General features: G+C 47.8%; 1 protein-coding gene across 1 annotated transcript in view; it reads left to right on the plus strand.

The window, feature by feature from the left end:
* slc5a10 (solute carrier family 5 member 10) overlaps window positions 1–24,193 on the plus strand; it is a 236,055-nt gene that overhangs the window by 174,447 nt on the left and 37,415 nt on the right. Inside the window, exons 10-12 of the mRNA XM_072481620.1 lie at window positions 13,659–13,766; window positions 20,202–20,352; window positions 21,560–21,728. Coding sequence (XP_072337721.1) covers window positions 13,659–13,766; window positions 20,202–20,352; window positions 21,560–21,728 — 428 coding nt within the window. The remainder of the gene's footprint in view (window positions 1–13,658; window positions 13,767–20,201; window positions 20,353–21,559; window positions 21,729–24,193) is intronic.

Raw genomic sequence — 24,193 nt, forward strand, 5'->3', positions numbered from 1 at the left:
TAATGAACTTATGAATCCACTGTCACTAAAAGTAGATATAAGAGAAATAAATCTCCTTTCACCTTTGGGTAGAGATGTAACCTTTGTCAATCCTTTCAACTTGACTCTCTACAAATTGACAGAGTCAAGATATTTGTAGTCCTCTGGTCATATACACTGCCATTGATGATCCATTATGGCATGTTGTGTTACTGTGGACATGAACCCTAGAAATAAGATCATTCCATCAAAACCTCCAGATGGTTAAGATAATGACCTTCAGCTTGTCATTAATCAATCATTTTAGCCCCATTGCCTGTTTCCCTATCCCAGGACCACCTTGGCTGTCTTGATTCACAATCAATTGAAAAGGTTTCATCAAACAAGCATGAATCACACATTCTGCAGTTTCAGCAAGCATTAAACAGCACAGTCAGCCAAGTTGTACTCTGATGCATTAAACACGAGAGCATTGTGAATGAGCAACTTTATCCATTTAATGATTTCCAGCTTTTCTACAAATCCGCAAGCATTTTTCAAAAGAAAGAAAAATCACGTGACATTAAACCAAATCTTTATGTTAGATACGTATATCTCCATAACTGTAGCATCTTGCAGTTCCTATCTTTACCTACATTGTATACGTATCCAATTGTGTTTTGTCATCAATTTATGCATTTGCATTTTTCACGGGTCTTGTGGTATTATTCAAGGCGAGTCAGAGGTTATGTGCCACGAGTTGGGGTTGCTGTTGTGTAGATGTGGGAGGAGTTCATACCTTGAGGGAATCTGGAACAAACCTTGTTATAGATCTGCAGAAAGGTAGTGAAGCAGCAAATGGCAAGTCATGGTGAGGGGGCATATAATTGCATGTTTACATAGGTAGTTTTCATGATAGATGTAGAGGTAGGAATGAGCCCCCAGATGCAGAATAGCCAGCCTGCGGCGGCTGCACCGTACAGCATGGCACTGGCTGCGCGCGGACCTGGTCTGCCATAAGCTGCCCCTCTGTAAACCCCCTTGCCACCCCCGGACCCCTCCCCCACCAGTGCCCCTCAGCCCCCGCCGAATACCCCCCCCCCCCCCCCCCCCCCGCTGGCCAGCGGAACGGCTCCCACCTGACTGTGGCGCCGCTGGACACATTCAGCAGCTGCCACGCGATGTTGGTGAAAACTGAGAGCACAAGTGATCCCCTCCGTCGGGAAGTCGGCCCATCGGGGGCGGAGCATCGGGGGAGGGCCTTCAGGTAAAGTCCTGAGGCCGTCCCAACGGCGTGCAGCGTGCTCACTGATTACGCCCGTTTGGAGGGGGCAGTGTGTCCAAAAACAGGCGTCACCCCCGATTTTGACGTCAAAAGGGACTCTCCGTCCGATCGGCGAATGTGATTTCGGCGTCACAAGCGGAAAATCCAACCCTCTGTCTCTGGTATCTCCCGATATTGGAGAATTTCTGAATGATTTTCTTCCAGTGGGGCAGGAATGTTAAATAGTACACTTTATTACACAGAGATATGTACAGGTAGATATCATATGCAGAAGACATATATTTTTGGAGACCCCAAGAGACAAGGTAAGTGTCATCAAATTTCTTTTAAGAAATTAAAGGGAATCTTTAAAGGGAAAATCATGAAGAATTCAGTGAATCAATATGTTATTTTTGAAAATCCAAAATGTAAAACAGATCTCACACTGTGGATTAACAAATCAGATGTAAAACGAATGAAAATGGGTGGAAGTTGACCAGTGCCTAATATCTCATGTGCATAACTCAAAAGTCTTGGGTCTAGCGTTTGAATATTGAGCAACACCTTTCAAAGACATCAACCCTGTAAGTGCCGCACCCCAGAACATCACACCCCAGAGCGCGACATCGAGTTACAATCAAGTCCACAGCCCATGAGCAGGGTATTTGGCACAACTGGTCTATGTTGGTGTTAGTGCTAACATTCGAGCATGTGTCACCCTCCCCTTCCCCTTCACCTATCACAATAACCTTCTATACTTTTCTCCCTCGTGCTCACCTAGCTCCCTATTAAATGTGTCCAGGCTATTTGCATCAACTATTCCACAATGATGCATTCCACATGTTAAGCACACTTTGTGTAAAAGTGGTCCTCTGCAATTCCCTTGTTATTTAGTGACTGACTTATATGGATGTCCTCTTGTTTTGGACACTCCCACAAATGGAAAACTTGTCAGCATATTCACGCTATTAAACCCTTGCAGAATTATAAAGACCTCTATCAGGTCACCCTTCAACCTTCCCTTTCCTAGACAAAGCGTCACCTCTCAAAAGTGTTACAGCATGTTTTAAACAGGCAAACAGATTGCCTATTTTAAGCAGTTACCCGAGTTAGCAACCAAATATTGGACTGACTAATCCTGAAAACATTGTAAAGCAGCAAAACGACAATAATAAATTACCAGCAGAACGTAAACCATGGACTGGATTCTCCGGTCCCCCAGCCGCGTGTTTCTCCGCCGCACGCTGTTCGCCGGCGGCGGGATCCATTCTTCCCGCTGCTTGGCAACGGGATTTCCCATTGTAATCACCTCACACCACCGGGAAACCCATGGGCGGCGATGTGGGAAAATTAAATCGCAACATCCGGAGAATTCCAGCCCATCCAATCCTTAGTTTTTCAAGAAGGTGATTAATTCTCTGAGAAGTATTGGAAAAACATCCACTATAGCCTCTTTGGGGCACCGGCTTATGGCTCTAACGTTACCCCGAGGTGGATCCCCAGACGGTACAGATGGAGTGGAGGTGGCCGGCTGTGATTCTCACCCTGAGACCTGGGTCCCCCTCGGTGGCTGTCTTCTGGGAGACTGGGCCTGGATGGGCCCTTCTGCTTCTCGGGTGGCTTGGTGCCACCCTGTTCTGCCCACTGCCCATCAGGTGCACCAGGGATAGGGGCGGGGGAGTCTGAGGTGCTGCGGTGTTCCGGTTCCTCCCCTGCAGGAGTCACCGGCACAGGTCCCAACAACTCCTCCTGCCTCGGGGTGCCTGATGGCTCTGGACTACTCCATGGGACGGGGGTGCGAGCGGAGATAACCCCTGAGACTCCCCTGCCACCTGGCGCTGCCATTCCGGGAGGCCCGTTCTGTCTTTGACCAGGGTCTGCATACTCGTGGCCATGGAGAACAGGGAGTGGACCATCTCTGTCTGGGACTGCACCACATCACACAGTGACGGCGCCATCTCCCTCTGGGACTGGGCCACGCCGGCCAGCGACTGGGCAATCCTGCCAACGTTCTCAGCCATGGCCGACTGTTACTGGGCCATGCTCAGTAGCGTCGCAACAATGTCCAGGTGGCTCTGGCATATGGCTGCCTCGGCCAGCGTCTGCACAGAATGCCCCATGCATTGGACATGCTGATCTATAGCCAAAACACTCGGCCCCTCCCCCCCAAAGCTTCCACTGCGGACGCCACCCATGTGGTGTTGGCCTGGGTGGCATGCATGGTCGGCACCAACTCCTGCTCCAACACGGTTGGACTCTTCCAACTGGACCTGCAGGTGTTGGATGCTCGCCGACAACCCCTCTTGTAGTCCCTGGCTCTGTAACTGCATCTCCAGAATAGATGACACTGCCCCACACCTGTAGGGTTGAGTTTGTCTTGCTGCCTAAGTGTGAAGCTGGCATTACAGCTCAGCCACCCTTTGTAGAAACAATCAATCATCCGAGCAATCCAAGCCCAGAGGGTGATTTCTAGACCAATAGAATTAAAGTAAAGAAGCCATGTTGAACATACATTGAGCCTTGGTTACACCACTCAAAGTTCTGTGATACCACGCAGACACGGGGAGAATGTGCAAACTCCACACGGACAGTGACCCGGGGCCGGGATCGAACCCGGGTCTTCAGCGCCGTGAGGCAGAGGTGCTAACCACTACATCACCGTGCCGCCCTATGATGGAGACTTTTAAGAAAATGAATGGGTTTGAGCGGGTTGGTGTAGATAAGGAGCGAGATCCAGCAGCCTCGCCACGCCCGACTTGGTGTGGGGATGAGGCTGTCGAATCTCACTAGAACCCTCTATCGGTGATTGAATCTTGCGAGACGTCACGATCTGGATCTCACCCTGACTGGGCGTGATCCAGATCAGTATATTTAAATTAGCCATTCGACTCATTTAAATATATGTTCACCAGATTCATCCGGCACCCAGGATTCACCGGCGGCACACCTCACCAGCGCACCATTTACTACTGGTCCACACAAAGTGGATTAGGCGTAATGGCACTGGGGGTGGGTGTCTCCCAGGCCATTGGAGACCCCCGGGCAGTTCGGGCCAGAGCAAGGTGGCACCTGCACTCCCCCGGCACCTGGGCGCCTTGACACTGCCTACCTGAAACCCATGCACCTTGGCATTGCTAGGGGCACTGCCAGGGGTCAGGCCTGGGGGGGGAGAGGGACATTTAAGAGGGCCTCCCCAAGGTTGGGAGGGTGAGGTGGGGGTTCAGAAAAACATGGGGTGCCTGAAAGGGGGATCGGGGGGTGGGGGGGGGGGGGGGGAAATATCTGGGCAGCTAGACGGAATGACGCCCTGATCTGCGCGGAGACCTTCCTGCTGGCAAGTTTCAGCTCATCACCAGGGGAACGGTCAAAGTGTGGCTCAGCGGAGAGAATCTTCCCGAGGCAAAAAAAATGGCAAAGCGCCGTTGAACAGCTGGATGATTCTCAGCGCTGCCAAAAGCCAGGAAAGACCACGCTAAGTGCACCGTTCAGCGTACTTTCACTGAAGTCTGCTGAATCGTGCCCAAGAAAAATGTTTCCACATGGGGGAAACTAGGGGCCATATCTAAAATGTAGCCACTAATAAATCCAACAGGGAATACAGCACCATCGTCTTTACTCTGAGAGTGGTGAGAACATGGAACTCGCTACAACAAGAAGTAGCCGAGGCGAATAGCACAGATGGATGGACACAGAAATAAAATGATTTTCAGATATGATGTAATGAAGAGGGATGACACGAAGCTTGGATGGAGCATCAACACGGGTGAGGACCAAATGGCCTGTTTCTGTCCTGTAGACCCAATGTTATTCTTTTCTGTTGGTTTCAACCAGAAAATAGAGGGCCACAGCTTCCTACAACCATTGGAAACCATTGTTAGCACCTTCCACCACCGGGGCCTCCTATGTCTCATCCGAAAGCTGGGAATGCTCGTTCGAACCTGTTGAGTATCAAATATTTGCATCTGGTTTTCATTGGAATTAATGTTGAATCATCCAGTGCTGAAGTCAGTGATAAATTAAAGCTGACGCTGCATTGATGATGGATTTGAGCAGATCAAGCAGTTCTGATGGAGCTGCCTGAACTTGTCACTTACATGTACAAATGCGACCGTTTTAGCCTTTTGACAAATAATATTCCCTAACGTACGTAATTACCTAGAATTGTTCCTGTCCAGGACTTTCTGCAAATTAATAGATCTATGTTGTTATTATTTGACTTCTGGTGACGACTATGAGGTGAGCGGTCGTACACAAAGTGGCTCTCACTTGGAGATTTTAGTTTTGCGCCTTCTTGCCGGGTGCAGATTTGGGGAGAAAGGTGGTGATGTTGAATTCTGTTGGCTTCTCCTCCAGTGGGGGATGTCTACAGGGTACATCACGAGACAGATGTTGAATAAAATCCCCTCATCAGACTCAGAAGGCCCTCGTGGTGGAGTGGAAGAGAAAATGGCGGAACCCTCCATGCTGTCAATATCCTCCCACAGGGGGCCGGTTTAGCTCAGTTGGCCGGACAGCTGGTTCATGATGCAGAATAAGGCCAGCAGCGTAGGTTCAATTCCCATATCGGCTGAGGTTATTCATGAAGGTCCTACCTTCTCAAACTTGTCCTCTCGTCTGAGGTGTGGTGATCCTCAGGTTAAACCACTACCAGTCTGCTCTCCCCATCAAAGGGGAAAGCAGCCTATGGTCATCTGGGACTATGGCGACTTTACCTTGCCAATGCCTTCCCCATGGACAATGGAGAAGTTAGTGGAATTCCATGCGGGAGAATTCCAGAAGCAAAGACTGGCAATGTTGGAGGGCCTGTTCAAAGCGATTGAGGTGGTGGCGGCTCCCATTCGCGGGACTGGATAGGGTGAAGCAGTGGTTGGAATCCAAGTGGGAGTCACCCCTGCTAGCAGGCATGCTAGTTATCGGGAGCAAAGTGAGAGAGAGGGCTTGGGCTGGTCACTGGGTGGGGCGGGGGTGGGGGGGGGGGGGAGGGGGGGGGGTGGGGAGAGTGGTGTTTTGTTTGTGCAGTAAGGTAACGAGCCTCCGACGAATCGGTTTTCTCTGTTTGGGATGGGGGGGAGGTGAAGGGCACTTTTTGGAGCTGGATGGGTTGGTGGAGTTCATTGAGGTATCTGCAGCTGCAAAACTCTGTTCGTAAGGAGCTGAATCCGTTTGCTCGGCTACCGGAATGCTGAAACCTACACTGAGATAAGGGAAGGGAAGATATCCAATATGTACGGGTGGTTGTTGGAGACAGGTAAAGCACTTTTAGAGGAAGTAAAGGGGAAGTGGGAGGAGGAACTGCACCTGGGGCTGGAGGGAGGAGTGTAGCGTGAGATTTTGTACAGGGTGAATTCCATCTCTTCTTGCATCAGGTGAAGCCTGATACAGTTGAAAGTAGTTCACAGGGCACACTTGACGAGAGCACTCATGAGTGGGTTCTTCCCCAAAATAGAGGACAAAGAAGTACAAAGAACAATACAACACAGGAACAGGCCCTTCGGCCCTCCAAGCCTGCGCCAATTATGGAACTTGCCTAAACTAAAACAGTCTGCACTTACGGAGTCCATATCCTTCCATTCCCCCCATTCATATATTTGTCTAGATGCCCCTTAAATGGCGCTATCGTACCTGTTCCCACCACCTCCCCAGGCAGTGCATACCATATATTTCCCACCCTCTGTGTAAAAAAAACTTGCCTCGCACATCTGTTCTGAACTTTTCCCCTCGCACTTTAAACTTATGTCCCCTAGTACTTGACTCTCCTACCCGAGGAAAGAGCATCTGACTATCCACTCTGTCCATGCCACTCATAAATCTGGTAGGCCTCTATCAGGTCGCCTCTCAATGGCCGTCGTTCCAGAGAGAACAGACCCGAGTTTATCTAACCTCTCCTCACAGCTAATGCCCTCCATACCAGGCAACATCCTAGTAAACTGCTTCTGTACCCACTCCAAAACATCCATATCCTTCTGGTAGCGTGACGACCAGAATTGCACACAATTTTCCAAATGAAGCCTAACTAAGGTCCTGTACATAGGTGCGAGCGATGTCTGAAGAGGCCAGCGAACCATTCACCCATATCCTGGTCCTGCCCTAAAGTGTGTGAGTTTTGGGTCTGGTTTTTTTGAGACTGTGGCGGAGATCATGGGGATCAAGCTGGAGTCGGGCCCATTGGTGACCATCTTTTTGGTATCGTACCCGACGGCACTCCTGGAGAGGAGGAAGGCCTTTGCCTCCAATAACCCGGAGACAAGTCCTGCTTGGATGGAGGTTGCGGCGTGTTGTTGAAAACTCACCACTATAGCTAGAAGTCCCCCTATACCAAAAAGGGCCGACATTCTAAATGGTGAACAGGGATTCTCACTCCCTGACTCCTATGCAGGCTTCAGTGGGTGCTATTCAGGTCAAACTATGTTTTCAAGTTATCCCCCGGTATAACCCATACCTTCACCGAAGATTTCATCGACTTACCACTTAGTAGCATCGATCCTGGGTCCCGCATTGCTAAGTAAGTAAAGTAGACTTTGGAATAACCACTATTTCAGGTTAAATTAAGTTATTTTATTATTATATTTTTTCTTCTAAAAGCTGCAATTACTCTCTTTACAGAAAGGTGAAAAATCTTGCTTCTGTATCCTTCTGGTTGGTTGATGGGACCTTCACGCCCAACTTGACAATCAATCTTCTTTAAAGTCTGGTCTTCTTTAGATGTATTCGCTGGTTAGCTCCGTTGCTATGTCCTATCCTTCCCTATGTAACGAGCTGTGAGAGCTGATTCTGCTGGCTGTCTCTGAGCTGACTCTGCCTACTCTTTAAATTCTAGTCTTCCTTGGATGTATTAATTATTTTAGCTCGGCTGCTATGCCCTGTCCCTTTACCATGGCCGAGCTGACTGTAATCTGACTCTGGGCTGCTTGGTCCTTCTCTGCTTTTCCGCCTCTCTGCTTCTCTCTGAGTTCTGGTTCTGCTCTGGTCACTGGGTTTATAGATTTTTTGAACAGTTATTTAGTTTTTATGACTTTATTGTAAAGTAACTTTTTTCACTTTGATTGTAAAAAGTATCTTTGATTTAAACATTCTAATCCAAGTAAGTATTCATTTTGACATGACCTCACCTCTCAGGTCTCTGATTACATTGTTTCCTTTGTGATGTTCAAAGTTCCTTTGTGATATTCAAAAATGTTTTGGCTTCAGGAGGTGGGAATTTTGGTTTGGTTCCTGTCATTTCTATAGTTTTATTTTCCAATTGTGTCCCCAGCTCATAATTTTGACTTTAATTTTGGCTTTGAGTTATGTTTCTCGTAGACTGATAGTCTCCAGTTTTCTTTATTTACTGGTATTAGCAAAATTTCACACCTAGAATTGTCACCAAATTCAACTGAACCTCATCCTTTCCTTTCCAGCTGCTTACTAAGATAGTTAATTTCAACGAAGGTGTGAAACATTGCTTTTAGCTGTATGCTAAAAATCCACTTGGTTATAACTTCAAAGGTTTACATTCATCACCTAGCTCAACTGAAACTATCATCCATGCTTTTCCAGATGCTTACTAAGATAGTTACTTTCAATGAAGGTGTGAGCCATTGTTTTTGGCTTCATTCAAAATCCTGCGTGTTTGCTAAGCCTGCTTGACCAAGGCTATCTGCATTTTACAATCCTGCTCTTTGCAGCTGCTGTTAACCCTTTGTGGGATCTTTCCCTGTATCCTCTCATGTTTCTCTCGGACTAGATATTGCCAAACTTCCATGTTTCAAATGACACATCTTTCCATATTTTCAATTACAGGCGCCACCTAAGGCCTCAGCATGGTCAGGGGACTTGGCAGAGTTTCTGAGATTAGAAAAGATTAAATATGTCATTAGAATATCGGAGGAAGGGTTCTATTCCTGGTGGAATCCATTCATCGCCTTCTTTAAAGACATGTTTGTGGTCAGCAACTAGGAGGGGGGAAGTGCAGAATAGTGGGGAGGTTGGGTTGTTATGGGAGGATGGGGGGTTTAGGATTATTATTATTTCATTAAAAAATAAAAAATTGCTTGTATTATATTGGATTGTTTGGTGTGTGTTAATCTTAAAATTTTTGGAATAAAAATACGTTGTTATAATTTACTTTGAAGATCAGCCTCAGGCACCCATGCTTAAATTACTCAATGATAGCTTCCATTGAACAGGATTGTATAAGGCAATGAAATGCTCCTTTAATGATAAGTGCAAAACCACTGATCCCTGGAATAGTTGAGGAAATTGCCGATATGTTAGTCATAATTTTAAGAAACTGCCTTTTCAATTAGAAGATAGCAAATGTCACTACGTTAAGAAGGTAGGGTGGGCAAGAATACTCAGTGACTACATTTGTGAGGAAATTATTGAAATCTATCAACAGATGATATGTTTTTGTTTTGTTTGAGGGCCAGGACGCTGGGAGAACTCCTTTCTTCTTCGGATAGTTATATCTTTGTGCTTGCCTCAGAGGATAGATGGGGCCCCACTGCAACATTTGGGCAGCACGGTAGCATTGTGGATAGCACAATTGCTTCACAGCTCCAGGGTCCCAGGTTCGATTCTGGCATGGGTCACTGTCTGTGCGGAGTCTGCACATCCTCCCCGTGTCTGCGTGGGTTTCCTCCGGGTGCTCTGGTTTCCTCCCACAGTCCAAAGATGTGCAGGTTAGGTGGATTGGCCATGATAAATTGGCCCTTAGTGTCCAAAATTGCCCTTAGTGTTGGGTGGGGTTGCTGGGTTGTGGGGATAGGGTGGAGGTGTGGACCTTGGGTAGGGTGCCCTTTCCAAGAGCCGGTGCAGACTCGATGGGCCGAATGGCCTCCTTCTGCACTGTAAATTCTATGAAATCTATGAAACATCTCATCCAAAAGATAGCACCCCCAGAGGTGTTTATTAAGGTATTTGAAATTTTTTATTACAGTAACATAAGGAATGACATCAACATGGTAAAATAAACATTTCCCCCCCAGCCCAATCTCCGCGCACCTCAAACCATACAACAACAAACCCCCCTTGGAATACTACATCTGCTGACATTTTAATTTTCCCCGAGAAAGTCGCCGAACGGCTGCCACCTCCGGGTGAACCCTAACATTGACCCTCTTAAGGCAAACTTTATTTTCTCGAGACTGAGAAACCCAGCCATGTCACTAACCCAGGTCTCTACACTCAGGGACTTCGAGTCCCTCCACATTAACAAGATCTATCTCCGGGCTACCAGGGAGGCAAAGGCCCAGGCGTCGGCCTCTTTCGCCCCCTGAACTCCCGGGTCTTCCGACACTCCAAAAATCGCTACCTCCAGACTCGGCACCACCCGTGGTTTTAGTACCGCGGACATTGCCTTAACAAAATCCTGCCAAAACCCTCCAAGCTTCGGGCATGCCCAAAACATGTGGACATGATTTGCTGGGCTTCCCGCGCACCTCGCACACCTATCCTCAACCCCAAAGAACTTACTCATCCTAGCCACTGTCATGTGTGCTCGATGGACACATTGTATCAGGCTAAGCCTGCCGCATGATAATGAGGTATTAACCCTGCTTAGGGCATCCGTCCATAGCCGCACCTCTATCTCTCCTCCTAGCTTGTCCTCCCACTTTCCCTTAAGCTCCTCCGCCTCTGAAAGCTCCTGGTAAATATCCGATACCTTCCCCTCTCCCACCCAGGTACTGGAGACTACTCTATTCTGTATCCCCCGTGGCGGCAGTAGCGGAAAGGCCGGCACCTGTTTTCTCAGGAAGTCTCGCACCTGCAGATAACTAAACCCGTTCCCTGCTGGCAATTCAAATTTATCCTCCAAAGCTTTCAAGCTGGGGAAGCTCCCGTCTATAAATAGATCCCCCATCCTTCTAATTCCTGCCCTCTGCCAACTCCGGAACCCGCCATCTAGCCTACCCGGTATAAACCTGTGGTTATTATAAATCGGGGTCCAAATCGATGCTCCCCCCACTCTCTTATATCTCCTCCATTGCCCTCAGAGCCGCCACTACCACCGGACTTGTGGAGTATCGGGTGGCGAGAACGCACAGGTGCCGTTACCAAGGCTCCCAAACTGGTGTCTTTATATGACGCCGCCTCCATCCGCTCCCATGCCGACCCCTCCCCCACTACCCACTTCCTAATCATGGCTATATTAGCCACCCAGTAGTAATTGCAGAAGTTTGGCAGTGCCATCCCACCCTCCCCCCCACTGCGCTCCAGCAACACTTTCTTCACTCGCGGGGTTTTACCCGCCCACACAAAGCCCAAAATAATCTTATTCACCCGCTTGAAAAAGACCTTTGGGTTGAAGATGGGGAGGCACTGAAAGACAAACAGAAATCTGGGGAGGACCGTCAATTTCACAGTCTGTACCCTCCACGCCAGTGATAGTGGGAGCATGTCCCACCTCTTAAAGTCCCCTTCCATTTGTTCTACCAACCGGGATAGGTTTACCTTGTGCAGTGCCTCCCATTCCCGGGCCACTTGGATTCTCAGATATCGAAAGCTCTTCCCCACCATTCTAAGTGGCAGCTCTCCCAGTCTCTTCTCCTGTCGTCTTGCCTGGATCGCGAACATCTCGTTTTTCCCCATGTTCAATTTATACTCTGAAAAATTGCCAAATTCCCCCAAGATTCGCATTATTTCGCCCATCCCCTCCAACAGGTCCTAAATGTACAAGAGCAGGTCATCTGCGTAGAGCGAGACCCGGTGCTCCACCCACCCCCCCCCCCCCCCCACCCCCTCCCCCTCACGAACCAGCCCTTTCCAGTTCCTAGAGGCTCTTAACACCTTGGCCAATGGCTCTATGGCCAGAGCAAACAGTAACGGGGAGAGGGGGCACCCTCGCCTCGTCCCTCGGTGTAGTTCAAAATACCCGACCTCCGCCGGTTCATACGCACACTCGCTATTGGTGCCTGATGGAGCAACTGCACCCAGTCACTAAAGCCCTCACCAAACCCAAACCTTCCCAGCGCCTCCCACAAGTAATTCCACTCCACCCGATCAAAAGCCTTCTCCACATCCATCGTTACCACCACCTCCACCTCCTCTCCTTCTGGGGGTATCATAATAACACTTAGAAGCCTTCGAACGTTGGCCTTGAGTTGCCTGCCCTTAACAAATCCCGTCTGGTCTTCCCCTATCACCCCCGGGACACAGTCCTCTATCCTTACAGGGGCTGTTTAGCACAGGGCTAAATCGCTGGCTTTGAAAGCATACCAAGGCAGGTCAGCAGCATGGTTCAATTCCCGTACCAGCCTCCCCGAACAGGCGCCGGAATGTGGCGACTAGGGACTTTTCACAGTAACTTCATTTGAAGCCTACTTGTGACAATAAGCAATTTTCTTTCTTGTGGCCAGGATCTTAACCATTCACATTCAATAGAGAAATCGGCCTGTATGACCCGCATTGCTCCGGATCCTTCTCCTGTTTCAGGATCAATGAAATCGAGGCCAACGCCATTGTTGGGGGGAGGACTCTCTTCTCTCTTGCTTCGTCAAATGTCCTCACCAGCAGTGGGTTCAATATCTCTGAAAACTTCTTACAGAATTCCACCGAGTAGCTGTCAGGCCCCGGGGCCTTGCCCGACTGCATGCCCTCCAGCCCCTTGATTATTTCCTCAATCTCAATTGCAGCTCCCAGCCCCTCCACCAGGTCCTCCTCCACCCTCAGGAACCTCTACTGTGGGGACTCGAGGAAGCGTAGGCTTACATTAACACTGCAATGAAGTTACTGTGAAAAGCCCCCAGTCGCCACATTCCGGCACACTGAGGGAGAATTCAGAATGTCCATACCACCTAACAAGCACGTATTTCAGGACTTGTGGGAGGAAACCGGAGCACCCAGAGGAAACCCACGCAGACACGGGGAGAGCGTGCAGACTCCGCACAGACAGTGACCCAAGGCGGGAATCGAACCTGGGACCCTGGTGCTGTGAAGCAACAGTGCTAACTACTGTGCTACCGTGCCGCCCAGTAAACATGGTAAACGCGGGATAATTTGCTTTCATGATGTTGTTTCCCCAGCTCTTCAAAATAGGGCCATGAGATTTTTTATACCTACCAGAGCAGGCAGATGAGACTTGGTTTAATATCTAGTCTGAAAGACAGCACTTCCAATACGGCAGCATGTCCTCAACACTGCACTGCAGAGTTAGCCTTGACTTTGTAGCTCAGTCCTGGAGTGGGACTTGAAGTGGTGCCAACTGAGCCGGAACTGGTGGAACTCAATGATGTGGGAGGGAGGTGAAAATGGACTGGATCTGAAGCTAAATTCTAGAGCCAAAATGGCTGGGCTAACTGTGAATGCTGCAATGTCAGACTATATTTTATTAAGGGAAATATCACCATTGGAATAACAATGGAAATATTTGCATCTGATGTATAAATTTTAATGATACATCAATTGAAATGATTATAGGGCACAAACAATAATATTATTTTGTTTTGTTCACATTCAGATTCAGTCGCATGTGTTGTTCCTGAAGAATGTCTCAATGTTTGTGGGACCGAAGTGGGATGTTCGAACATTGCTTTCCCGAAACTCGTGATTGAACTGATGCCCAACGGTAACTTTATTTTATAATTCTTTTACGTCAAGTTTCTTTACCCTCAAGATGTTGATGGTTACAAATAAACAAACTGACAGAGGAGCACAGGCCAAATATCGAGCGGTCAAAATAAAAAACATCCACTTTTCTGTCCTGAATTGGTGAAGAGTGCAGAAAGGAAACCACACAAGGGAATTTAGGGAATGCTTTGTATTCCACTAATTCTGTGTGACAAGAATGAAGAATGTGAAATTGTGATCATTTCTCAGGTAGAATGCAAGCGAGAAATATCAGTGGTGATGCCTGGAGTGAGTGTCCGTTATTCATTAAAGAAAAATGTTTTCATGACTCCTAACACTTTGCAGCCAATAAGACCTCTGTGAAGTACAATCACATCCGCAGTTGCCAATCTGCACACAATAACTCCCACAAACAGGAAATTACTCAATTTTCTGTATTCATCATGCTAACTTTCAAACAGGCTTAGAGATACGGGGAAGGCTATGGGGAAAGGGCAGGGGTGCGAGATGATTTGGTTAGCCCTTTCAAAGAGCAGGCATGGCCACAATGAACAAGATAGCTTCCTTCTGCACCGTGAGATTCAATGTTAATATATTCAAATGATAAGGAATTTTGAAAAATCCTTTTGTGGGATGTGGCTGCCATTGGCGAGGCCACCATCTATTGTCCATCCCTAATTGCCCTTGAGGTGGTGGTGAGCTGCCTTCTTGAACCCCTGCAGTCCATGTGGTGTAGGTGTACCTACTGTGCTTACAGGGAGGGAATCCCAGTGTTTTGACCCGGCGATAGTGAAAGAATGGCGATTTCTTTCCAAATCAGGGTGGTGTGGTTTGAAGGGGAACTTGCAGGTGGTGGCGTTCCCATGCATCTGCTGTCTTTATCTTTCTAGATGGCAGAGGTCACAGGATTGGAAGGTGCTGTAGAAGGAACCGTGATGTGTTTTTGCAATGCAGCGGTATTTATATGCCTGATCCAATCCGGTTTATGGTCAATGGTAACCCCCAGGATGTTGACAGTGAGGGATTCAGCTATGATAATGCTATTGAATGTCAAATGGAGACGGTCTCTTGTTGGGGATGGGCATTGTCTGGCACTTGTGTGGCGCGAATGTTACTTGTTACTTTTCAGCCCAAGTCTGAATGTTGTCCAGGTCTTGTTGTGTATGGGCATGGGATGCTTCAGTATCTGAGGAGCTGCGAATGGTACTGAATATTGGGCAATCATCAGCGAACATCCAAACTTCTGACCTTATGATGGAAGGAAGGTCATTGATGAAGCAGCTGAAGATGGTTGGGCCATGGATTCCCTGAGGGATTCCTCCAGTGAGTTATTTAATTGTCCCCCACCATTCATGACTGGATGTGGCAGGTCTGCAGAGCTTAGTTTTGATCCGTTGGTTGTGAGATCACTTAGCTCTGTCTGTCGCTTGCTGCTTATTCTGTTTGGCACGCAAGAAGTGCTGTGTTGTAGCTTCACCAGGTTGGCCCCTCAGTTTTAGGTCTGCTTGGTGCTTACCCTCCTGCACTCTTCATTCCACCATGGTTGATCCCCTGGCTTTGTGGTAACGGTAGAGTGGGGGATATGTGAATCATGAGGTTACAGATTGTGGTTGAGTACATTCTGCTGCTGCTGATGGCCCACATCGCCTCCTGGATGTCCAGTCTTGAGTTGCTAGGTCTGTTCTTAATCGATACCATTTAGCATGGTGGTAGTGCCACGATGGAAGGTATCCTCAATGTGAACACGCGACTTTGTCTCCACAAGGACTGCGCAATGGTCACTCCTATCGATTATGTTGTGAACAGAGCCATCTGCGGCAGGTTGGTGAGGATGAGGTCAAGTATGTTATTCCCTCTTGTTAGTTCCCTCACCACCTGCCACAGTCCCAGTCTAGTACTATGTCATTTAGGACCTGGCCAGCTCGGTCTGTGGTGGTATTACCAATCTACTCTTGGTGATGGACATTGAAATTCCCCACTCACCCAGAGTACATTCTGCAGCCTTGCCACCCTCAGTGTCTCCTCCAAGTCGTGTTCAACATGGAGGAGGGCTGATTCATCAGCTGAGTGTGGCCAACAGGTGGTAGGCTGCAAGACGTTTCCTTGCCCATGTTTGACCCCATGTGACTTCATGGAGTCTGAAGTTATGTTGAAGACTCCCTGGACAATATCACCATGCCACCATCTCTGGTGTGCCAGCACTGCTGATAGGACAGGCATACCAAGGGATGGTGATGATGGTACAAAAACAGAAAATTATGGAAAATCTCAGCAAATCTGATAGCATCTGTGGAGAGAGAACAGGGCTAATGTTTTGAGTCTGGATGACTCCTTGTGATGATGGTGCCTGGGACATTGTAAGGTTAAATTCCATTACAATGACTGTGGGGGCGATCGTACGATCACACTGCTTCCGAAAAGGAACTAGTTATGATGCAGAGTGGCCGATAGAAGGCAGGAGACCCTACTCCCGAGATTTAACCAGCTTGCAACGCCTCGCAAGATCTAATGTGATCTCGGGAGCCTTGCAATGTAAATCCCCCCCCCCCCCCCCACCCAATTGTGGGCAGGATCACTTTTAGGCAAATCTGCATAATAAAGCGAGACAGCTAGTCTCACTTTAATGTGCAGTTTCCCAAGGTACCTGATGCCTTGGGATCTATTCTCTTTTCCTCGGAGATCTGGGGCGAGCGCTGTTCAGTTCTGGTCCCCACAAATAGGGACCAGATGGAACGGCCCTCAAGGGGGTCTCCCAGGGGATTGGAGGCCCCAGATGCGTGCCTTTTGGGCAGGGTGGCACCCTGACCTGCTGGTGCCACCTGTGCACTCTGGCACTGCTATCCTGGCACCCCTGGTGGTGCCACCTGGCTGCCAGGCTGGCACTGCCAAGGTGCCATGCTGGCATTTATTGCATGGTGGCAATTGGGCTGGGGGTCCCCTGCACGGGTGTTTGGGGATGGTGTCCCGATCTCCCGTTACACTGAGGAGTTCTGCCTAGCGGAGCTGTTCATGCACAAAAAGGGGCTGGGTGTGGCCTTGGCTGCTCGTTCTCCGCTGAGGCCCCCTATCTAATCTGGGTGCCGTTTTATAGCATTGAGTTTCTCAGCGCTGTGAGTACTGGGAAACACACAGCTAAACAAGTTCACCATGGGACGTCAGTTCCAATTTGGTTCAATCCCGCCCATAGTTGCTGTTGTTTCGCTCGTCGTGGTTCAGATCTGGAATGCAGCACTTGAAAGGATTGGGGAAACAGATTCAGCAGTAACTTTCGAAAAGGAACTATTTAAAAAGGGAAAATTGCAGGGAAATTTGGGGGAAACAGCCAGGAAGGAGTAATATTGATTGCCAGCTCTTTGAAAAAGTCAAATTGACCCCTTTGTTGCGTTTCTGAAAAATAAAGAGGCAAGGGAAAGGTAGCTGGTGTCGATTCGGAAGCTGAAGGCTGATGTCATCGCCGTGTCTTGTCCCTTCAAAAGCCACACCCAGGATGTGGTGTTGTCATTTACTAGCCCATTGGGAATCCAGCATGTATTGGGGTGGTAGGAGATGGGACAGGGTGGGAAGTGTGTTAAGCCTCACGAGAATCATTGATCTCCCTGTAGGGCCTCGTTGCAGTACGAGTTACCATGGTGACGGGTTGTGGGCTGTCCCGCTGGAACTTGTCATCGAGCCGGATTGGGAGTTCCTGTTAGTCCCGGGCTGGGACACTAGTTGCACGCCGTGGGTGCAGCTTTACTTTGGAGTTAAAATAAATTTGGTTTAACTTTTATCTTCGTGTCTCCTGGATTACTACAGGAAGGTGGGGTAGATATCACTGCATCAGGCAGCATTCACAATTTGATAGGTCGATTCGCTTGTTGCCTGATCTCCTGCAGGTGAAGTCAAAATAAGTTATGAGCATTGTTCAGCAGCCAAACATTCTGGCCTGAACAATCATATTCAAGACAAAGAGACAGCTACACCTGGAGTAGTCTGGCTGGGTCCATTATTATTACTAGTTTGTCTTGTTTAGTAAGAAACTCCTGCTCTATCTCAAGAGGAAAATAAGTTGATTCATTTCCCCATTCCGAATACTGACAAGACAGAGTTGTTCGCGGAACATTCACCTGAAGGATGAAGTCACAGGATGTATCAGAATTTTTTATAGGGGCTGTTTAGCACAGGGCTAAAGAGCTGGCTTTGAAAGCAGACCAAGGCAAGCCAGCAGCACGGTTCAATTCCCGTTCTAGCCTCCCCGAACAGGCGCCGGAATGTGGCGACTAGGGGCTTTTCACAGTAACTACATTTGAAGCCTACTTGTGACAATAAGTGATTTTCATTTTCTTTTCAAAGGGGTGGAGAAACACAATGGTTATGGTACTCGACTAGTAAACCCGAAGCCTGGATCAATAATCCAGAGACAAGAGTTCAAATCCCACCACAGCATGTGAGGATTTAAATTCAATAAATTATATAAATCTGGAATAAAAAGCCGGTTTCGCGAATGGTGACCATGGAATAAACGGGATTGTGTTAAAAACTCCTTTGGTTCGCTGAGGTCTTTCAAGGAAGGATGTCTGCTGTCCTTACCTGGTTTGGCCTATCTGCGATTCTAGGCCCACACCAATGTGGTTGCCTCTCAACTGCCCTTTGAAATAGCCTAGCAACCCACTCAGTTGGATTCAAGAAGCAGCCATCTTCTTTTGGGCATTTAGGGATGGGCAATGAACACTGGCCTTCCCATGACGCTTGACATCCCATGAATTAATTTTTTGAAAATGGCCTTGTTGGGAAACAAAGTCACCAGGTGGAGGCCGAGGAGCCATATATGGCAAGGGGATCTGACAGACTGAGAAGATGACTAAATGGGTTTCCCCAAAGTTGGAGCTGAAATGCTGTAAACACAGAGAAGCTAACCCCTCCATCTCCAAGTGACAACGTTCCCACAGCCACAGGAGGGACAATATGGTGAAACAAAATGGCTGAGCTATGAGCCCTTTTCACTGCTCGGAGAGAACAATCATGTGCTTTGAAGTGCCTGATAATAAACTCCGTTGATGATCCCGGTTTGTACAAGTAAAAATTTGCGGGGCTGTGGGGAAAGAGGAGGGATTGATATCCTTTGATGGGCCAGCACTGGTACAATAGGTTGAATTGCTCCCCTTCTGTGCTGTATCATTCTACGATTAGCATTTGGAAATTGCTGCTGGCTTCTGCCAAAAACAGTTTGATGTTTGTCTGGGCTAACCGAAGCAAACATCCAATATAAGCTTATAACCAGATCTTTTCTGAATTCACCATTGAACTGGTGACGGTAGAAATATTGAAGTCATTAAACTATAGTCTACTTACATTGTTTGAATTCTCTTCCAGTGGAAGAATGTTAACTCTTTCTGCATGGGTAAAACTATGCTTTAAAAAAATGATTTGTTTGCGCATCTATTCATGCCTCGATTACCTCTCGACTTGACTATTTTAACACACCCCTAATCAGCTTCCTATCTTCCATCCTCTTATGAAATGAGCTTTTTTGCTTATACCTTGACTGAAACTAACATGGTTACCATCCATCCAAGTGTTCACTGGCCTACATTGGTTCCTGGTCTAGTTATTTAAAAAAATTACCCTTGCTTTAAATTGCTCCCTGACCTTACTCCTCCCAATCTCTCTAATCTGGTACCCTCTGAGAACATTGTATTCCTCCGTTATTGGTCTCTTGCGAATCCTTCATTGCTATCGCTCCACCATTGATTGACATGCCTTCTGTTGTCCTCGCCCTGGGCGGAATGGTAGCACAGTGGTTAGCATTGTTGCTTCACAGGGCCAGGGTCCTGGGTTCGATTCTCGGCTTGGGTCACTGTCTGTGCGGAGTCTGCATGTTCTCCCCGTGTCTGCGTGGGTTTCTGCCGGGTGCTCCGGTTTCCTCCCACAAGTCCCGAAAGACATGCTCGTCAGGTGAATTGGACATTCTGAATTCTCCCTCAGTGTACCCGAACAGGTGCAGGAGTGTAGCGACTAGGCGATTTTCACAGTAACTTCATTGCAGTGTTAATGTAAACCTACTTGTGACAATAATAAAGATTAAAAAGCACTAGAATTCCCTCCCTAAATCGCTCCACCTCCCCACCTCTCCCCTTCTTTAAGACATTCCTTACGACTTTTGTAGAATCCCTACAGTGCAGAAGGCGGCCATTTGGCCAATCGACCTCTTTGACCGAGCTTTTCCTAACCTGTCCTAATGAGCTTTCACATGGCTCGGTGTCAAACCTTATTGTATAACCCCCCTGTGAAACGCATTGGTACATTTTCCTACATTGAAGGGTCTATATAAATGAAAACGGCTGTTGTTTCTGTACTCGCTCTACCTTAATCCAAGCCTGCCATTTTGGAATAACAAACCCGCACTACTCAATACTTTGCTCTTCACTGTTTCTGCTCTTCGAATTGATTCCAGGTTTGCGTGGGCTTATGATTGCTGTTATCATGGCTGCTCTCATGTCATCTCTGACGTCAATATTCAACAGCAGCAGTACACTGTTTACCATGGACATCTGGAGAAAGATCAGAAAGGATGCCAGTGAACGGGAATTACTGCTGGTTGGAAGGTAGGATTCACTGTCTAAGACTCAGGTGGTGTGCGTGCACAATGAATCCTGGCCGGGAATAGCACTTTTCTCAACTCGTAATGCAAAACAAATACTAACCGGGTTGACGTTAACATAACTTTGTTTTATTGAGTGAAACATTACCAGCCCACATGAAGCGGGTTCCCAGCAGAGGGTGGGAGGGGGGCAGTAAAATGGACGTCGGAAGCCAGGGCGGAATAGCTCCCCGAGCAACGGGAATGGAATGGGACAAGCTTCCTGCCTCAAGGAGGTGGGAAACAAATTTAAAAATTCAAATGTCCCTTCAGCAGTCTGCCTGCACCAGTTCCACCAGTTCCCCTTTATCCGCAGCATATGTTACTGCCTCAAAGAGCTCCAATAAGTTTTCTACACCTAAGTTACCTTTTACAAACCATGCGGACTCTACTTGATTGCCATGAACTTATCCAAGTGCCCTGCAATAACTTCTTTAATAATAGCTTCTACATTTTCCCCTACAGATGTTAAGCTAACTGGCCAAGATTCCCATATTTTGTCTCCCTCCCTTTTTGAATAACTAAGCTACATTTGCTATCTTCCAATCTAAATTGAAACCAACGCACGACTATCTCAGGAACCACTTCTATTAAGATCCAAGGATGACGTCCATCAGGACCCGGGCAACCTTCAGCTCCAACCATATTAGGAGGAGAAGGATTCTCCTGATACCGTAGATATCCTGAATGTGGAGCAGGTTTCATGGTCTTTTTCTACCTGTCATTTTTGACTATTCGTGAAGACCACAGTAACATTAATTTCCTCATTTCCCTGGTCTTGTAGATTCACTGTACTGGACTTCCACTTAGGCCATCTCCCCCTTACTATCCCAGCACAAAGGCATTCCATTAGAGTCTCACTCAGTTGGCCTCTTGTTATTCCTTTGACCAAATAAAAATGTTCTCTGATAATTTGTTTCTGCTGTGAATCTTTCAGTTACTCTTGGTGCTCACTCCTTACCTCTGAGAGCAGAGAGTGAGCCCTCGACCAGGCTAATCAGTGCCACACTGCATGGGTCATGATCTTAACGCTGTATAACTGTGCCAGTGTAACATTCTTTTGGACCCACTCTGCATTGACACTATATTCCACCTTAAAAAAAAAGTGATGATTGTAGAAAGTTGTCCCTGAACGTTTTGGATATCCTCTCACACGTGTTCGCTCTGTTTAGGATTGTGACGGTGATACTGGTTGCAGTGAGTTTGGTATGGATCCCAATATTACAGAGTGCTAACAGCGGGCAACTATTCAACTACATTCAGTCGGTGACCAGCTATTTAGCTCCTCCTGTGACTGCAGTGTTTGTTCTCGCAGTTTTTTGGAAAAGAACCAATGAACCGGTGAGTAATTTGAGCGCTTATCTTCAGCTGCTTACACCTTAAGCTCCTCCCTACGCCACTGCCTATCGACCTTCCTCTTCCCCTTGACGATCCTCTTTAAAACCCAACGCTTTGACCAAGCTTTTGGTCACCTGACATAGAGTGTGGCATTTTCCCATTTTCCTGCAGATGGTGCATTGGGCGTGAAAAACAGGGTGGAAGCTGCTGACCCCAAGGACGGCTTCCTGTGCCGTATTTTTAGCCACTTAAAGAAAGTTATGGGGCGGGTCCCACAACGTTATGCTGGCGGGTCAGACTCTGATTGAGCTCGCCCCAACATCAACTTAGGTTTCCAAAAGATTGGGGCAGCCTGATTTGAAATAGAAGCAAACCCCTCCCGCTCTCCCTCATCACGGACCCCCCTCCCCCGCCAACACAAAACCCCGCCTTGACCACGGAATATCCCCCCCCCACGAAACACGCACCCCAGAATGTCCCTCGACATTGCCCAGGTACTGCCCCGGCAGTGCCAGGGGGCAAAGCCAGGCACAGTGCCAGGGTACTACCCGGGCCCTGGGCCTCTCGCCTCAGGGGCCTGTACTCACCTGCGCACCTTCGGCAGGTTCTGCTCGCCAGGTGCTCATTGTGCGGGACCTGTCATGATTGACGTCTGTGTGCCCTCACGCCCATGTGAATGGAGAATCCAACAGAGGCTGCGGACTATCAGGCGTAAAGGCCTGATAATGATATTTAAATCTATTCAACTGGATATCCCGACTTTCAAAGTCGGCATTCCGGTTACGTCATTGGCGGAGCCGGGGTGGGGGGGGGGAGGAACAATCGCGACAGGTAATCCCGTTGGGGTAAAAGCCCTTCTGGGGCTCCTGTGGGATTTTACGCCCCTTCCGCCATTCGTACCCCCTGAGAATGGGAGAGTGAAATCCGCCCCTCCCCCCCCCCCCCCCCCCCCATATCTCCTTATACGAAAACAGAAACATTATAGACATACTAGCCGGAATTGTCCGGTCATTGCGATTCACCTTTCCTGCTAGCAGAGCCAACGGGTTTCCCGGCAGTGTGGGATGGCTACAGTGGGAAATCCCATTGACAAGTGGCGGGAAGAAAGAATCCCGCCACCAGCGAGCAGCACGCCGCTGACAAACACGTGGCTGGGGAACAGGAGAATCTCGCCCACTGACTAGGGTCGCAATATCTGCGGAGAGAGAGTGAAAGCTTCAGGTCAATAACCTTTGGTCAGGACTCCTATTTCAGGTTTCCACAGTATGTTTGTTCGTCAGTCTCCATATGTGTCAAATTCTGCTCCAGTAAAGCACCTTGTGACATTTTACTGTGTTCAAGGCGCCATAGAAATGAAAATTTTAAAAGAAAATCTAAAGCAAACTGTTTAGATGCAGCTTATTGTGTTTTGTGATCTTGTTCTGGAAGTGAAAATCTTGCGCAGAAAATCTTTATCTCCTTCCCCATTATTGGTCATCCTCTCTACATTCATAGAGTCGTCCAGCACGGGGACGGGGCCATTCAGCCCATCTTGCCTGTGGCAGCTCGGAGTCAGAATTGGGTTCATGTTCCACACCAGAGATTTAAGCATATAATCCAGGCTAACACTGCAGCACATCTGGTGGTGCCATCATGGGATGTTTAATGAAGGCCTTTTGGGTGGATATAAAAGATCCCATGACATTATTCAGAAGATATTCAAGGTGTTTTCACTGATATCACGGCCAATATTTATCATTTAATCAACATTACAAAAAAAAAAAAAAAATTATCTGGTCATAATCTCATTTCTCCCTCAGTATTCCATGTTAAAAATTTCGAGAGGGAGATTTAGGGCTGGATTTTTGTCATAACTGTAGGTCGAGGGAGGAGGTAAATTTCCACAAAGGTGAGATTTTTTTCTGCAAAGGTGTATTCGAACTGGGGCTGTGTCCACCACCCCTGGAAACAGAGTGAGGGCAGTCACAGGGGTTGCCTGGTGCATAGACAGGCTGTTTAAAATAAAAACAATTAAACAGGCCCTCTAGCCCTCACTCCTCATAGCCCCTTCAAGCCCCCAACACAGTCCCCATACCATCTCCAAGCCAGTTTATGCCACCATGTACTGCTCCTTCCATTCCCAATGACCCCTCAAAGCCTCCTTGCCAATCGATGACCCTCCACCCATAACAAATGTACAATCAGACTTGGCTGAGAGCCCAGGCATCCATTAGCCTGTTGAAATAGCTGCACCCAGGGGAAATCATTACTTGATTAACAACCTTCTCGCTCTTAGATCTATTTCTCAATTGCTTAATGTTTATTTACACAAGATAAGTGTCAAATGCTTGCAGTTTCTGCTATTGATACTTTAAGGAATTGGTTGATTGACAGTTTTATAGGGCTGTGATAAAGGTGTTTATTGGAAGAAAGTTAGGACTGAATGACTATTTTTGAAAACTTTTTCCACACATGACATTGTTACTGTA

This window comes from Scyliorhinus torazame, chromosome 17 (assembly GCF_047496885.1).
Source record: "Scyliorhinus torazame isolate Kashiwa2021f chromosome 17, sScyTor2.1, whole genome shotgun sequence".
In the NCBI taxonomy this organism is placed as follows: domain Eukaryota; kingdom Metazoa; phylum Chordata; class Chondrichthyes; order Carcharhiniformes; family Scyliorhinidae; genus Scyliorhinus; species Scyliorhinus torazame.